This window comes from Akebia trifoliata, chromosome 1, assembly GCF_017979445.1.
Source record: "Akebia trifoliata isolate Shusen 1 chromosome 1, ASM1797944v1, whole genome shotgun sequence".
NCBI classification, from domain to species: domain Eukaryota; kingdom Viridiplantae; phylum Streptophyta; class Magnoliopsida; order Ranunculales; family Lardizabalaceae; genus Akebia; species Akebia trifoliata.
In genome coordinates this window covers 6935045-6952859 of record NC_141375.1, presented here as the reverse complement: position 1 = coordinate 6952859, position 17815 = coordinate 6935045, and the positions used below count along the sequence as shown (strand labels likewise).

General features: G+C 38.9%; 2 protein-coding genes across 2 annotated transcripts; one reads left to right on the top strand and one right to left on the bottom strand.

Moving 5' to 3' along the window:
* Positions 1-5863: 5863 nt before the first annotated feature.
* LOC147410574 (uncharacterized) lies at positions 5864-9548 on the top strand. The gene is made up of 2 exons (XM_086437122.1): positions 5864-6087; positions 8609-9548. Exons 1-2 carry the CDS (start codon positions 5864-5866, stop codon positions 9546-9548), a joined length of 1164 nt encoding a protein of 387 aa, XP_086293248.1.
* Positions 9549-10752: 1204 nt separating this feature from the next.
* On the bottom strand, positions 10753-11181 carry LOC147410573 (LOB domain-containing protein 22-like). The gene has a single exon (XM_086437001.1). It carries the CDS (start codon positions 11179-11181, stop codon positions 10753-10755), a length of 429 nt encoding a protein of 142 aa, XP_086293127.1.
* Between the last annotated feature and the right edge of the window lie 6634 nt (positions 11182-17815).

The following is a 17815-nucleotide window of genomic DNA, read 5'->3' as shown; positions in this document are numbered from 1 at the left end:
AAGTTCAATCATTGTTTGGACTTGGTCCAAATTGTTCGTATGGCTTGAGTTGGCCCCTAAGGGGGATTTACTAGAACTACGGGCGGCTTGATCCGTTTTATCACGGTACGTAGGCAACCATTGTTGGTGAAGCCGTTTTGGTCCTTCAGGACATTTGGGAGATAGGTGTTAATTTTTTGATGTCTGGGATGCTTGGGGTTCGGCTCAGTTTTGGGAAATCTTCACCGAGGTGGAGAATTGTTGGATGGAATCCTATTGGAGGAACAATTCCTCAAAGAAAACGTAGCTCAATCTGATACTGTTTATGCTGCTGTTTTTTCTCCTGATCTTCCTTAAGATAACGCTGCTGAAATTCTCCTGATCTTGGCATCTCAAGAGGACTTAGGATTGAAGACCGAATCAGAGAAAAATTAGTTTCCTAATTGGAAACTAATTCTCTATTGTCGTTTGATTTTATTTACTTATCTATAAGTAATAAAAACGAAAAACAGAGTGTGACGAAAAAACAGAGAGAGAGAGAGAGAATAGAAAAAAATTCTCTGGTTCTTGAGCCAATTGTAATCTCTAGTATCATTAATAATATCCCTCTCCGTTTGCACGTGGATGTAGGCGATTTGCCGAACCACTATAAATCTGGTGTGTGCTCTTGTTATATGCTGGATTGTTTTTCATTGTTTCATGAAGCTAATATCCATATTGAATTCTATTTGCTGCGTGACTTAACATTAACTTTGCTACTATAGAATTTATTTGGCAAAAAAACAAAATAAGCAGCCGATTGGTTAGTAAGAAGAGGAGCTTTCAATGTGCCATTCTGTATTTTAGATTATTTAAATGTTCCTGCGGATCTATATCATATCCTGCTGGAGGATATCAATATTTGTTACATTCGGCATTAGTAGCTTTTAATAAATCAGGGTAGGGCCCTTTATAGCCTCAACTTACTGATCGAAAAAAAAACAACTACAATATTGTCTTGTTTAAACACAGGTGAATCTTTCCAATTACATCAATTTAACTTGTCTAAAAAAAAAAAAAATCCCCTCATAAACCATCCAAGGTCATACAAACTGTGATAAACAACAAAGAATTATATTCAATTCAAACATTCTAACCCTCTATATTGAAGGCTCTAAACCATGCAAACTTAATCAAAGCAATTCCAAAAGGGAAACTAATAGTGTATGATACATGACCATCTTCATTTAACACAATGCCATATCCATCAAAGATATGGAAGATTAAAGGTCATGCATGCAGCTAGACAACCCTTGTTTTTGTGGAAGTGGTCGTTGGATAATAAGTCATACAAAGATGGTATGTGTTGAATTGCTTCAACTCCTCCATTTTTGACCTCCATGCTGTCTTAACATGATTTGTGGCATTATTGAATCTCTAATTTGAATGAATAATGCCACTTTTCATCTATTCAGATTGGCATATATATATGCCTATAATGTATCAACTTGATGTAAAACATATCTTCCCAAAATTTTATAGAACAAGAGGATTGTTTTAGTTATAATTAACAAGTCAATTATGACGATTGCATGCAAGAAATGTGTGACTTTTGATCATTGGGTTATCAATATCCTAAAATGAAAGAAGAAATTTGTTCATGAAGTTCGGGTGGTTACAGAAAATCGGTTTGTGTATCCAACTAGACAGAAAATTTCCTACAAGGCTGCTCTAGTGAGATTGGGGGAAAGAGAAGAAGATGATCCAATCATTAAGGAGCCAGATGTGGCGAGAATTGTTTCTTCTTTGATCATTAGTGCATAGACAAGAACACGTATTTTTTCACAAGGCACCTGATCCCAACCCTATAGAAATTCTGCAAGAGATATATCTTTTTTTTTTTTTTGTGCTAACAAACAAAGAGATTTATATCAATAAAAAAAGGAAAGGAGAGACCCCATTATAATGTTCTAATAACCTCTATTGTGTTCAAACTTAGTTAGAAACTCTTAATGGTATCCCCAAATTGCCACATGCACGCGCACACACGCCCCGCTACTCCCAGTCGGATCAGGCCACGGGGCCCTGGGCCCAATAGGGCTCTTCGTGCCCATGATTATGGGCATCTAAAGCTTTCGTTTTATTGAATTTTGTTTTTTTTTAAACTTTCTTTCCTCTTTTACACTTGATCTGTTCAAAGTTAGTGGCTCGTTATCTAACTACTTGGGCGCAAGTCTTAGGGACATACTTTACATATAAAATCTTAATTTGGTCTCTTCGTTAGTTGGACTCCTCTATTTAGAGAGGTCTTTTAGTTCATCTAAATCATCATTCTACAAACAACTTCTGCTTTCTAAACATATTGTCTTGTACACATTCTACAACTGTATAAGCTGAGATTACCCATTGAATCCTGGAAGAAGGGGGGACGGAGATCGCGGTCAGCCCGAGAAAACAAGGGCAGGACGATATTTACCTTTAATACAACGTGCACAACGCACAAATCAGGTTGCCTACAATCTATATTATTATCTTATCTTTCACAAGACATGAGTTTGGAGTCTGCATTCGTTATCATCCACGAAGTTGTTGCTGTTGGGTTTCTATTCACTATTAGCTTAGTTATCCGGATTAGTTCTTTCCATACAAGTTTTATTATGATTTGTTAGTTTGCCTACTGTTGCTTAATTTGAATTAATTAATACCAATTACATTGATTGTTTTTCTAACCTATTATGCTATGCTATGGTGCCTACCCTTAACAGATTGGATAAATTCCTTGTTTCAGATGATTGGGTTTAGTTATTCTGTCAGATTTCTCAGACGGCCATTCCTAACCCAGCGTCCGATCATTGCCCCATACAGTTGGAAGCAGGGCCGTTTAGTAGGGGTCATATTCCATTCCGCTTTGAAGTTATGTGGTTGAAACAACATAATTTCAAGGAATTGGTAGCAGATTGGTGGAGGAGCTTTGCATTTGTAGGAACAGTAGGGGAAGTGTTCAGGAAAAAGCTAAAGGCTCTAAAGGAGGTTATAAAACAGTGGAACAAGGAATCAGTCGGAAGGGTAGATGTTGTAGACACCCCATTTTTGCACTCGCCTGATTAATCAACTCGTCAACTCGATCGCAATGATTCCCAATGATGGATGTGTATTCCATTGCTTTATTTTGTTACCAGATGTGTTTCAGAAATCCGGATGAGGTATCTCGAATTGACAAAATCTTAGAAATCACGCTACGCTAGGAAAATACGACTCCAGAAACATAGAAATCATCATCTTGCAAATCAAAAAGAAGCTTCACGATAAAAATCACTAAAAATTGACCAAATTACCAAAATACCCCTAACATCAAAACAACCCTAGAGCCTACATTACGCTTAGGAAAACCCATTCAAACACATAAAATAACAAATCGGAACCAAATAAATCATTTCACCAATTTTAACAGAATTCGACAAAATTACGAAAATACCCCTCATAAAGTTCACGATCATTTCATACAAAAAGACTTCATAAATGACAAAAACCAACATTCCCATTGAATTCCTTACAAAAAACTGATTCCAAAACATCTTGGAACATGGAAAAACGACTTAAAACGTAAAAAATCCTCTCCGAGGGCAAAATGGTAATTTCACAATTTTAAAAATTAAAGATTTTGAAATTAATAAATAAATCATTAAATAATGTAAAGTGAAACATTAATATAATTAATTTAAAAATGTGAACAAAAAAATCGATCAATCAGGCTTTCAGGCAAAATTGTTGAGGGTTCGCAAGATATTTCTTTAAGGACCCCTCCATTTGGGGGTCCAAAGAATTAAAGATATAATAGAGAGGGGTTCTCCAAAAATTTAAAGTCAATCAAGCAAGACTAAAGTCAAGATATTAAAGTCAATCAAATAAAACTGAAGTCAAAATTAAAGTCAATTAAGTAAGACTAAAGTCAAGTATTAAAGTCAATCTCATAAGACTAAAGTCAAAATCCTAAATCAAAACCCTAATCTAAACTAATCAAGTCAATCTCATAAGACTTAAGTCAAAACCCTAAATAAAAACACTAATCTAAACTAATCAAGTCAATCTCCTAAGACTAAAGTCAAAACCCTAAGTCAAAACCCTAAAGACTAAGTCCATCTCATGAGACCAAAGTCTAAACCCTAATTGAAACCCTAAAAAGAAACCCTAATCAAACCCTAATGCTTCTAAAAACTTTATAAATAGGAGCCTCCACACTCTATTTTCGTATCAAAGAAAAAACCCTAGCAAAAGTAGGTGAAGAAGCCTCCACAACCTCCCCGAAACCCTAATTTTGGAGCCCCAACTCCTTCCCCAACACCCCTACTCCGATTTTAGCCTAAAAAACACCTAGAAACCTTTCAAAAACACCCCAAAAATCTACAAAAAATTCAAAGCATCCAGATCCAAGAAGGAGATACCTTGCCTCGGAGATCAGAAATCAGATCCAAAAACAGAACAAAGTAAGGAGTACGGTACAAGGAGCTGTTTTCACCAGATCTGAGGGAATAGTAGTTTTACAGATCGAAGGTAAGGTTTTTCATTATTTTTTAATCTAGATTTTGTCATTAGCGATGTAGTTATATTTGGAATAAGTAGAGACCGGCATTGGCCGGGCGGGGTTGGTGCCTAACACCTTCCAACCCCATAACATGATCCCCGGATTCAGATTTTCTGTGGTAGATTAGTGTTTATCCGTTTTAGAGTCAGTTTGGTTCCTAGACCATAATAACTAGGTGGCGACTCCCAAACCTCAAGGGTCAAAAGCGGATCCGCGCACCCCGCGGATCGAGGGCGCTTTCAGATGTTTAGAAGAAAGAGGCCCTGTTAAGAATCGAGGAGTTGGATAGAATCGAATAGTCGAATTCAATTTCAATGAGCGACAAGGCAACTAGAATCAATCTTCGAGAAAAGTTCCAACGGTTGGCTCTTATGGAAGAGATTAGTTGGAAACAGAAATCAAGATCTAGATGGCTTAAAGAAGGAGACGGAAATACAAAGTTCTTCCATAGTATGGCTAATGCTCGCAATAGAAATAATCGCATTACAAAAATAAAGGTGAACGGAGAATGGATGGAAGGGGAGGAGGAGGTTGCTAAAGGAATTGTAGACTTTTACTCGAAGCTATACTCCGACGAAAACTATATCAGACCAAAATCAGATTTATTGCAGTTTGATAGAGTAACTGAGTTGCAGCGTGATTGGTTGGAAAGACCGATTGAAGAAGAGGAGATTTGGGGGGTCATCTCAAGCATGAAGAGCGATAAAGCACCCAGGTCGGACGGATTTCCTGTAGAATTTTACAAAACATGTTGGGAGACCATCAAGAGAGACTTCATTGCGATCATAGAAGAGTTTTGCAGAGACGGAGTGATTGACCCCGGTTCAAACTATACTTTCATCGCTTTAATCCCTAAAGTGATAGGGACAGAAGATATCAAGGATCTGAGGCCCATCAGCTTGGTGAACACTAGTTACAAAATCATCACGAGTCTCCTTGCAAAAAGATTGAAAGGCGTCATTCAAGGACTGAAAGTCATAATCAGAGTGCATTCATTAAGGGGAGACAGATTCTGGATGGGGTCTTAATAGCAAACGAATGTGTTGATTCTAGATTGAAGTCTGGTAAAGTGGGGGTGGTTTGTAAAGTAGATCTTGAGAAAGCTTATGACCACATCAACTGGCAATTTTTGGAATACATGTTGGAAAAAATGGGTTTTGATAGAAGATGGATTTCTTGGATTATGATGTGTGTGTCTTCTCCATCCTTCTCGATTTTGGTGAATGAGACGCCCCGTGGTTTCTTTAAGAGCACTAGAGGTCTTAGGCAAGGGGATCCTCTATCCCCCTTTTTTTTATCATTGTGATAGAAGCACTCGGGAAGATGATGGAGAGAGGGGTGGCGAATGGCCTTTTTACGGGATTTTCAGTAGGAGTAGGCAATGTTACTGTTTCTCATCTTCAATTTGCAGATGATATACTAGTCTTCTTAGAGGATTCCATGGCGCAAACAAGAAAATTAGGTGGACTGTTATGTTGCTTTGAAGCAGTGTCAGGCATCCCAGTTAATATGAGAAAAAGCAAGGTACTTCCGGTCGGCATGGTCAGGTGTGTTTCCTTACTTGCGGCCTCGTTGGGATGGCAAGTGGGTAGCCTGCCCTCCTCTTATTTGGGGATTCCGCTCGGGGCCCCATATAGGATGGTGTCGATTTGGGAGCCGATAGTAGAGAGAATCCAAAGAAAACTTGTGATTTGGCAAGCAAATTACCTTTCCAAGGGAGGCAAATTGACTTTGATTAAAAGCGTCCTATCTAGTATTCCAGTTTATTTTCTATCTGTATTATCTTTGCCCCGTAGTGTGGAGCCAAGGTTAGATAAGTTGTTTCGTAACTTTTTATGGCATGATAGGGACGGGGGCAGGAAGTATCATTTAGTTAATTGGAAACAGGTTTGCTCAAACAAGAAAAAAGGTGGCCTTGGGAATAGAAGACTCGGGATAATGAATCTGGTTTGGAAGGGGAAGTGGTTATGGAAGTTTGGGTCTGATAGCAACAGCTTGTGGAGACAAGTCATAGAAGGAAAATACGATGCTAGGTGAACGGGCTGGGAGAGTGGTCCAACTAGACACCCTCACGGCTGTGGGATGTGGAAAGGCATCATGAAGACCATTTCTCTGTTCAAGTCCAGACTTAAATTTATAGTGGGTCAAGGGAACAAAGTAAGATTTTGGGAGGATATTTGGTGCACTAATCAGCCCCTTATGGAGGTGTGAGTGGTCCAACTAGACACCCTCATGGCTGTGGGATGTGGAAAGGCATCATGAAGACCATTTCTCTGTTCAAGTCCAGACTTAAATTTATAGTGGGTCAAGGGAACAAAGTAAGATTTTGGGAGGATATTTGGTGCACTAATCAGCCCCTTATGGAGGTGTTTCCTTCTTTGTATTCTATTTCTGAAAAAAAAGGGTTCCCTATCGCATCTTTCCGAAGATTAGTAGACGGCGAGTGGGCTTGGGACTTTGGTTTTAGAAGGGGTCTCGACGGTTTGGATTTGATAGAAGTTGGAAGAGTAATCGATGTAGCTTCGTGCATTGAGCTCCGTAGGGGAAGGGAGGATGAGAGAGTGTGGATGGCAAGCAAGGATGGTAGGTTCTCGGCACGTTCTTTTTACCATTCCTTGTGTTATGATGGTGATAATTCCTTCCCTTACGCATCAATTTGGGGCCCAAAGGTGCCAAGTAAGGTCGCGTTTTTCACATGGACAGCTTCATTAGGAAGGATCCAAATGACGGATTTTTTGATGCGGCGTGGGTGGTATGGGGCAAGCTGTTGTGTCTTGTGTATGGACAATGGAGAATCTTCGGATCACCTTCTCCTTCATTGCAATTTCACGTATGGAATTTGGGTACATTTCTTTAAGTTGTTTGGATTGTTAACTTGCTTGCCCAAAACAATAAAGGACATCTTCACATGTTGGTTGTCAAGTGGTTTTTCGTTTGGTGGCGTGAAAAGGTTGCTATGGAGTATTACACCCTTCGCAATATGTTGGGGGGTGTGGCGGGAGAGAAATGACCGTATTTTTAGGGGAAAGCAAAAAGATGGCACAGAAACGATTATTTCCATCTTGGGCCTTTTGTTTTGTTGGTCCAAAGTTTTCAAAGATTTTAGGGGGATCTTCTTCGAGGATTTTATCAATAATTAGGATGGGATATTGTGTATTTCTAGTGGATAACATCTGATGTAAGGTCCTGCTAGGTTAGTCATCTCGACTGGCCTAGTTCTGTTTTTTTTCATGAATATAATGCTATTTATCAAAAAAAACCTATTATGCTATACCTTTGTTTTTGTTCTCTAATTTCCCATAAATGGAGGGAAAGGAACACATGCATTTTTTGTGGCATCGCTTCTTCAAAGGCCAATATTAATTCTAGAGAAGATTGGGGATGACTTGAGGAGAATTTTTTGGGAATTGTTATTGACAGTGATATATTAAGGTCTAGATCTCTTACATGCAGGAATGAGAGAATTCTTGTGGGGAAGTTCAACCCCCATGAGACATTTACTTTGGAAATACGCAGAGGAGGCTATAATCAAATAAATATTAGTGGCTTGTTATGATCTATTGGAGGAAGATTGGGCTTAATCGGTCCAAATTATATGGGACAATTTTTATTTGCAAGTTGGAGTGGTTGTAATAAAAAAGATATTTTTTGTATCAAGTTGAATGAGATCATGGACACAATGACGTTTGTGGCCTCTAGAATATATCTCAGATTTTGATATTCTCGGATTCTCTTCACTTTACCAATAGTAGCAGGGGATCTATTAAAGGCTTCGGCTCAATCTTTTCTCCCATGTTCCTTTAATTTCTATTGGAAGGGAATAAATTGAGCTAGTGATTTCCTAGGCTGTCTAGGTTTGTATGAGAGGGATTTGTATGCAAGGGAAGATGTAACATGATTCCTAGAGACGTAACGTGGATTTTGTTTGATGACCCACCAGGGGTTAGTTGATGTGGTATGGAATGTGATCAGAAATCAGGATACAGAGGTTATGTGGTACAAAACTATTTGGAATAAGCTGAGAATACCACGTCATTCTTTCATAGCTTGGCTTGTAATGAATTGTAGGTTGCTTACAGTTGAAAATTTAAGGAAGATAGGGTTATTGCTCGCTTCTAGATGTGTGTTGTGCCGGAATGATGGGGAGGAGAATGAACACTTGTTTTTTAAGTGTAGATATAGCAGGGACTGTTGGAAGAATGTATTGAACTGGGCTGAGATTGAGAGAGATTCAGTCGGTACTTTAGAAAAGGAAATTGAGTATATTGGTAATCAATCCGTTTCAATTATTCTTAGTCTGATACTATGTGCTACTGTGTATCATATATGGCGTGAACGTAATCGACATATCTTTAATGAAACAGAGCTGAGTGAGCATCAACTAAGTCATATGATCATGGCGGATGTATGTGGTAGAGTAGACGGCTTGAAGACAGCAAATAATGAGGTGCTGAATCTGATTCAGGTTTGGGGCTGCAATGTAACTCTTAAAAATAAGGATAGCTATGTTGTTCGTTGGTTTGTTCTTCCAATGGGGATTATCAAGTTGAATACTGATGGGTCTTTATCAGAAATAGGGGTTGGAATCGGATTTATTGCAAGAAATAATAATGGAGAATTTGTCACTGCTGGTATGGGGAGATCGAATCATACAGAAATTGTAGTGATTGAAATGGAAGCGATTCTTCAAGGAATTCGACATCTTAAAATGAAAGGAGTTTCGGATATAATTGTGTCTTCAGATTCGTTAGTGGCTGTTAAATGTATTAAAGGTGAGTGGACTACGCCTTGGAAGTTAACTAGCCTTGTTAGAGACATTAGAAGGGAGATGCGGGGATTTAATTCAGTTGATTGGCTTGCTAGTAGAGGAGCTCGAAATATGCAATTTTGTATTTTTGATTTTTTTAATGTTCCCATGGATTTGTATCACATCCTCATAGAGGATGTCAATGTCTGTTTTTTTTCGGCGTTAGTAGCTTTTAATAAATCAGGGTGGGGCCCTTTATAGCCTCAACTTACCGATCAAAAAAAAAAAAAAGGTGACTGAGTTCACTCCCCAGGTCAGATCTTCAAATTTCTATATGCCCTTCTACATAAGGTGACTATATTTAATTGATGTACAAATGCAAGGTGATTGGCACATGTGGCCCACCAAAGAAAAGAAAGAAATAGAGGATTTTTTTTTATGATGTAACACGTAACTGCACACACATATATATTTTCAATAATAAGTGGATTGGGTCCTTTTAACACAAGCTCGCAAAACCAAAAAAGGCCGAGTAATATGCTACAGTAAAATCATAATAAACTAATATTAGATAGGAGAAAAATTATTTGAATAGTTATTGTCACCTTGATGGATTAGCCTGCTCAACGGGTTGAGCAGCAGAATGCCCTCCATATTCTTGATGCAAAGGCTCTGTGTCTCCTATATTATGTATTTCATTGGATTACGAATAAAATAAAATTAAAATAAGTTAGTTCTTTCCAATCAACATTCAACAAATACAATTACTTTGGTCTTCTAATAAAATCCTAGATTTCTGAAATTACAAATTTACAATTAAAAAAATAATAATAATGATATAATTATGAACGACAAAGTTATGTTTGGATTGAGAGAAGTTGGGAGAAAAGAAACTCATTAAGAGAAGAGAAGAGAAACTCAATTTCTCTCCACCATGTTTGGATTGACAGGAGAGAACTTGGGCAACTTTGGAATTTTAAATGACCTAAAATGAGATTCAGGCTCAGAGTTGGAATAATAAAATATTTTAAATGGGTTTCTCTTCACTTTTGGTGAGAAAGAAAACTTTCTTTTTTTTTCTCTTCTCTTCTCTCCAATTCTTTTCTCTTCTCTCCCCCACTTAACAAGAAAAATGGAGAGAAAATCATTTATTTTCTCTTCTCTTCTCTCCACTTCTCTCAATCGAAACACAGCGTTATTATTTTGAATTTTTTGATCACAAAATGATATTCCTAACATTTTTTTAGAATTATTCCCACATTTGTAATCATTAGTAGGTTTTCCCCTTTTCTTTGGTAAATTCCTCTTGTTTGCATGCTTTGTCTACATATATAAGCTAAACTAAACGAAAAAAACCAAAAAACAAAAGAAAAAAAAAAAAAACTTACTGGATTTGTTTAGCCGATCCCAAATCTTTGAGATAAGAAATATTCAATAATTATAAAAATAAAAATAAAAATAAAAACTAGGCATAAAACCTTACTGGATTTGGTAAGACAGGCGACAATGGAACGTAAGGTGGCAACAGTGACGATGAAGGCCGATATAGGTGTTGCTCAATTCCTCGATAAAAAAGGAGTTCTTTGTTGATCTCATGAAGCTCCTTCTCAGATTGATCTATATGGGATAAGAGGTCTTGTATGATACCATAAGGTCTATGAACAGGATCGTTAATCCTTGCCATGGCTTCTGCCATTATAGTCTCACTAGCTGTCTCCCTCTGACTGGGCTTGACGAATAAGTAGAATACCTTCGTAATATTATTTATTCCAAATAGTCTTGCAGCAGCCTCGAACTCTACCGATCGCTTAAGAGGGAAGTAACGGGCTAATAAGCAATCATCTAAGCACATTTTCCCTTGATACCTACATGCAGCACAAGGTGGTCTTTCCATCACTCCTCCAAGTAAAATGCAAAATTTCACAGAAGGAGAAGAGAAAAAAAAATTCTTTTAAGAAGATCAAGACGATTGAATTGGGAAGAAATGAAGATCAAAACCAGAAATATAGATCAAGAGATGGGTTGAGATTCTTTAGACGGAGAAACTTAGAATAGGTTTCTGTTACAAAGAAGGATGAAGTACACGTTTAAGAAAGTGTCAAGTTAGCCAGGCTAAAATAGATATATATATATTTTTTCTAGATCTGAGTTTTTCCATGAAGAAATTTGCGGTGTTATAGTAATGCATGTGGGCCCAATGAGCCTTTGTAAGATTTGAAATCTTACTAAGTTAGTAAGAAAAGTATTTTGTTTTATAAATAATTAAGACTCACTTATTCAGCAAATGTGTACATTTATTGAACAAAAGATTTAGTTCTTGTATTTGCTGGCTTTGAATCCCTCATTCAGGGTGTCCGAGTTGACTCAACTCAACTTGTTGCCGAATAAATTTTAAATCAAAATTAAAAATTAAAATTTATGTATATTTATCAGCCAGGCTCAGAATTTTTTTTACAACGGGGTGTTCGGTCTACGTCCGACCCTTGTTAGCAATCTCCCATGTTATTCGTTAAAAGTTCACAAATTTTTATTATTATTTTTTTTTCAATGAAAGTATTATTCATTGGATTATTGAACTATTCTAATAATTCACGGATTTTTTAAGTATGAAAAGAATAAAACAAAATTTTTACGAATTTTTATAAAACTCGATGGAAAAGATATGCTACTATAACATGTTGTATGTTGCAAAGTGTAAATTTCTAAGTTGTGTCATGTAACACAAGTCGACTTTGAAGCGGCCCTGCTACAAAATTTTGGAAGAATCTACAATTTTAGATGAAAAATGTCACTTTTATCTTTAAAAAATAATGACATAACCCTCTACATTTATTTGAGATTTCACCTTAATTTTTCAAATTGATGATTTATCCCTTGACCTTGGTCTTCTTTTAAAAATAAATGAAACAATAATCTCAATGTCCTCATTGTAGCTACGTGGTTTTCGTCATTACGACGGCCACATCTACTAAAATTTGGAGTCGCCACCATTCAAGTTGGAAGTGGGTGTGAATGGTCACCCGAGGTACATTTTTCGAAAAATTACCATTTTTGGCGTTAGTGACTTTCAACGGATAAGGGGTGGTCAAACCATGAAATTCAGATAAGCGGCTCGGTTGGAGAGAAGGGAAGGTGTTAGGCACCCTTTTCTCCCCGTCAAGTGGCGGTAACCTCTACGTAACTCGGTCATTTTGATTTTAAAAGAAAGTGAAAAATGTGCCACGTGGGTGCATTTGTTCCCTAAATAGGGGTTTAATTTTGGCTTGATAATAGGGTCATTCCATTAATGGAAATGACCCTTATGAACCTTAGCCTTGGGGTCCAATTATTAAAAGAGATAAAATAAAATGGAAGAGGGAAGAGGAGAAGGTTAGAAAGGGAGAGGAGAGGGGTGCCTTGAACCCACCTTGTAGCTTCAAGTTCTTCTTTTCTTCCTCTTCTTCTTCTTCTTTTAATTTCTCTTGAGTCCTTGGTGAGTTGAGAGTGAACTTTCCTTTTTTAGAACATGTTATGAGAGAGTAGTGAGGAGGGGTAGTAGATTTTCTTTTAGGGAGACTTGGTGTCACTTGATGATATTTTTTTCACCATTTTTGGGAGGAGGGAAGGGGTATTTATAGGTGTTGAGAGAAGGTTTGGGGGTATAATGGGGTTAAAATGTGATAGAAGGGGTAATGGCATAGGTTTTAGGAGTGAAATGTGTGAAATTTAAATTGAAATGGAGGGTAAATGTGTAATGAGTGAAAATGAGTGAGTTTTAGATCCAAATGGGTTGGATCCTACCCAAATCCATTTGGGTAGAGTGTTTGGTGGGATGAGATGAGTGATGATTGATGGTAGGAGTGGGGGTGTAAGAGGTTTGTTTAGAGGATGAGTGTTAGGTTGGTTGATGAGGTGAGGTGTGTAGATTTAGAAGAATGGGTTGTGTAAGGGGTTGTTAAATTGGTTTTTGGGAGGAGAAAGGGGATGATGCCATGTGGCATTTGTGATGAGAGGATGAGGTGATGAGATTGGTTGATTGGTTGATGGTGGTTGTTTGATTAGAGAAAGAGAAATGGGTTTGTTAATTGATGATGAGGGAAGTATGGGTTGATGGGATTTTGTTGGAGTGTTTTAAGGAAGGTGATGGGTGTAGATGTGGTTGGTTGTGATGTGGGTGGTTGTTTGATTGAGAAGGATGATAGATTAGGGTGTGTTGGGTATGGGTAGTGATGTGGTTGGTTGATGATGTTAGAGGATGGGGATAGGTTAGGTTATAGTAGGGTATGGGTTGAGGTGATTTTGGAGAGAGGTGAGATGGGTTAGATGAGTTGTTTAGAGAGTGGTGATGGGAGTGGGTGATTGGATGAGGGAGGTGAAGGGTGGTGATGACAAGTGTCATCTTTTGATGTTGGGAGGGTGATTGGTTGATGATGTTAGAGGATGGGGATAGGTTAGGTTAGGGTAGGGTATGGGTTGAGGTGATTTTTGAGAGAGGTGAGATGGGTTAGATGAGTTGTTTAGAGAGTGGTGATAGGAGTGGGTGATTGGATGAGGAAGGTGAAGGGTGGTGATGACAAGTGTCATCTTTTGATGTTGGGAGGGTGATTGGTTGATGTGGGTAAGGGTTGATGGGTTGGGTTGTGGGTTGGATAATTGGATATGGATGGTGGTTTGTGGATTTTTGATTTGGGCTTGGGCTTTTAGAGGGTTGTGGGTTGTTTTGGATTGGGTGCGACTCATTTGGATTGGATTTTGAGAAGGTGGGTTGATTTTAGGGTTTAGGTGGTGTGGAATTGATTTTGGGTTAAGTATAAGGTTGGAGAATGGGTTTAGGAAGGAGTTGAGGCCTTGTGGGCTTTTAGGTAGGTTTAGGGTATTTGCGGATTTCGAGGCGGAGCGGTGAAGGGTAGATGAAGGATAGGTATCCAAGTCTCCCTTTTTTAATTTTTTGATTTTTTTGAGTTTTTTGGAATCATTGATTTGATAAAAAATGCCACGTGTTGGCCTATCGGGCTTTTTGGGCCCGTTGAAAGATTTCATCGATCGTTCGATTTTTCTTGGATATAAAGGAGATGTGGTGAGGTCGGGCACATGTAGGATGGGTCACAACCCTTTGGTGAGTCCCTTGGACCACTGGGTGGTCTCAGGGGCTTCGGTTCAATCCAATTGCCATTTTTAGCATTTTGGGCTTTAGAGGCCCGTTTGCCTATTTTGTTGGAAAATCAGTATTTTGAATGGAGCGGAGCACGTCGAGCTTTTAGTGGACCTACTAACCCATTGAGAGGTGTTAGAGGCTTCGATTTTGGTGAAAATGCCATATTTTAATACTTCGGGCCTTCGAGGCCCGTTGGCCAAATTTATCGGAAAATTACTGTTTTTTGGGGCCCTTTCAAGTAAGGGCCCATTCAAATTGGGGTGTCTACAGCTGCCCTTCTTTGCAGGAATTGCGTGCAAAGAACTGCAAAGAATAGACTAAACCCCTATTTGTACGGGCCAGATGGAATTTTGCAAAACACGACTTTGAATTACCGGTTGAATTGACGATTTTTGTAAGAAATGGTTACTCAAGCACGGGGTCTGACAGAGTTACCTTATTAATTCTTTGGTCTCGATGGCGCGGAGCTCGTGTGAAACCTTAGATTTGATAAAGATCGGATGAGTTTTTGAAATTGAGGTATTTCTCGGTCGTGTTTTAACAAATCGAGATTAGGAGCAGCTCGAAAGGATTTTTGACTTTTGATTTGACTTTTGGCTTTTTCAATTTCAATTTTTTTGTTTGATTTTTGATTTTTGATTTTTATTATTTCTAATTTTTATTTGATCCGTGCTTAAGGCACGGATGGCGTTTGGAGTGCTTTGACCCGTGTTTAAAACACGAACAGTATTATTTTTATCTCATCCGTGCCTGAGGCACGGATTCAATTAAGCTCTCTTTATCCGTTCTAGTGGCACGGATGACACATTCCTTGTCTCATCCGTTTTGGTGACACGGACCAGTACGAATTTCAAACGATTAAAGCCTGCGCGCCCCTCCATTTTCTTCTTCTTCGGTTTCTTTCGGTTTTTTTCCTTCCTCTCTGGCGACTTTTGGCGATTTTTCTTCTTATCTCTTCATTTCCTTATTAATTTCTCTTCTCTTCTCTTCAGTTTCTCTTTATTTTCGTTGTTTGGACCTGTTACGAACTGGTTGTGAGCGTAAGTGGGAGTGTGTATCGCCTTTGAATGCTTGTGGGAGGATTTGGCGAGCGGACGAGTTCGACTACGGTCTTGTGTCGAGGTAAGTCTTTGGTTAACTTCTCTCTTTTATCTTCCTTGCCCACTTCATGTGCGAACAATGCCTCTGTTTTATGTTTCCTCTTTGATTTTCGTTTTTGCCTGTTTTATTTGCAATATTTCCTTCCTTTTTATTTGCATGTGATATCAATTATTTTGTCAATCTTTTATGCTTTCCATGAACGTATGGGTTACTGTTGGTGTTGGGTGAGAAGCTTCCCAGGATGTTTGGGAACTTGATTGTGGTGTATGGAGACGGTTGTGGGTATGATTGGTGGCTTTCGATTCGTGAGGCAAACTGTCATGATGGGATTTACGGAGAGTGGTGGTGGATGAAAATTTCCCAGGATATCTGGGAATCATAATGGGGTATCGACAGTGCTGTTTTGGGTGGTAGGAGGGGTGGTTTTTCGGGCTGTTAATAAGATATCGTGGTTTGGTACTGTTTTGATGAGAGTTTTGATGAGGCTGGACCATTTGGGTGACTTGGATCGGCAATAGATTCTTGGGTGTTCGTCGGGTTTGGTAGGTTCGGTTCATAGTTTATTTAGCCAGGTTGGGATGTATGGGTTTGTGAAAAGGACTGGGTGTTTTTTAGAAGCGAGTTGATGAAGTGATGGTTGTGGCTGGATCGTCGGGTTACAAGTGGGATTGTTTAGAGCGAAGAGTGCGATGGTTTAGGTTTGTCTGGAGTTTGAGGGTTGGTTTAAGGTTTGTCTAGAGTGAGGATGGGATTGGGTTTTAAGGATGGTTTGGCACTGTTCCTAGAGGTTATTTGGAGTAGGTGCTTGGGTTGGGTTTGAGGAACGATCCTTGAAGTGGCTAAGGTTGTTTTGGGGTTTATTGTTTGGGAAGTGGTTTAGAGACCGACTTTGGGACTGAAATGAGGAAGGTCGGATGTAGTCATGAGACTATTTTAGGCCTGTTGGGACTGGGTTGGACTGTTGGTGAAGGGTCTTAGACGCACCTTTTTAGCATGCCTTTTGGTCATAACTGTTTGTTTATCCTGCTCTTCGCGTTTGATCTCTTTGCCTGCTTGATTATGGATGTTTCGACTTGTTTCGGATATCTGCATATTTTCTCTCTTTTGAATGATTGATCGGCTTGTCACGGTTGTAGGCTTGGTTGGACAGGAGGGATCCGGGTTTGACTAGATTTAATAGGTGGACTGGGTTGATTAAGTTGACTGGATTGACTAAGGGTAGGTTAGCTTCGGTTGGCTGAATTGAGCGAGTTGACTGGGTTGGGCTAGGTTTTAACTTGAGTTGACTGGGTTGGGTTAGGTTTTAACTTGGGTTGATCGGGTTTTAACCGAATTGGGTAGGTTCGCCTTAGGTGGGCTAGCTTTAACTTGGACCGGATAGGGTTTACTGGCTTCGACTCGGATAGGTTGGGTTTTGACTAGGTTACTTTGGGTTTGACTTGGATAGGTTAGGACTGCGTAGGCCAAAATGGATTAACTGGGTCAGGGCAAATTAGGTTGGCTAGGCAGGACCCTGGTTGACTGGGTTTAAACTGGTTCGACTCGGTTTGGGTTAAACTGGGTTGAGTCGACTTCGGTTGATCAAGTTGACTGGGTTTTGTCTTAGATGGATTGGTTTGTTTGATTGGATTGACTGATTTTGACTGAGGTGGGTTTAATAAGTTGACTGGGGTTTGGATGGGTTTGATTTAGATTTGACCTAGATGGGATGGGTTTGACTGAGTTTGACTTTTTGATTAACCTATCTTTGATTACATCCGTGTTTTGGACACGGACCAGAATGATTTACTTAAGCCTTCATTTTGCCCTAACATCTTACTTTCATGTTTTTTACTTCCCTTTTTCACTTTTGGCCGATTTTTACTCTTCTTCTTGTCCAAAGCTCCCTCTCAAGCTCCATGGAGGTGTCATCTACTCTTCCCAACTTGAAAAGGTATGGCATTGTTGATTCTTTCTTGAGTAGTTGTATAGATAGCATGGATAATGATGATAAAGCTCGATGGTGCTTGAATAAGTTGGGGTTCACTCTTTCTTTGCCCAAGGTTCCATTGCAATGGAGCTTGATTGAGGCTATGTTGGGGTATTGGATTCTCGAGCTTAATCATTTTCGGTTTGGGGTGCATGAAATGACCCCCACTATCAAGGAATTTGAAGTATTGTTGGGGCTTGAGATATCGGGCCCCGTTGTGATTCCACCATTGCGCGATGGATTTCGAAGTGAGGCTTCCGATTTTTTGGGGATAAATCGCAAATTTTTGAAGATTCCGGATGGCGGATCGATTTTAAAGACAAT

Excerpts from the sequence above, each read along its gene's own strand:
- LOC147410573 (XM_086437001.1), bottom strand. The coding sequence starts at position 11,181 with ATGGAAAGACCACCTTGTGCTGCATGTAGGTATCAAGGGAAAATGTGC.
- LOC147410574 (XM_086437122.1), top strand. The coding sequence starts at position 5,864 with ATGATGGAGAGAGGGGTGGCGAATGGCCTTTTTACGGGATTTTCAGTA. Across the intron at positions 6,088-8,608 it reads CTTCCGGTCGGCATGGTCAG|GTTGCTTACAGTTGAAAATT; the intron begins GTGTGTTTCCTT and ends AATGAATTGTAG.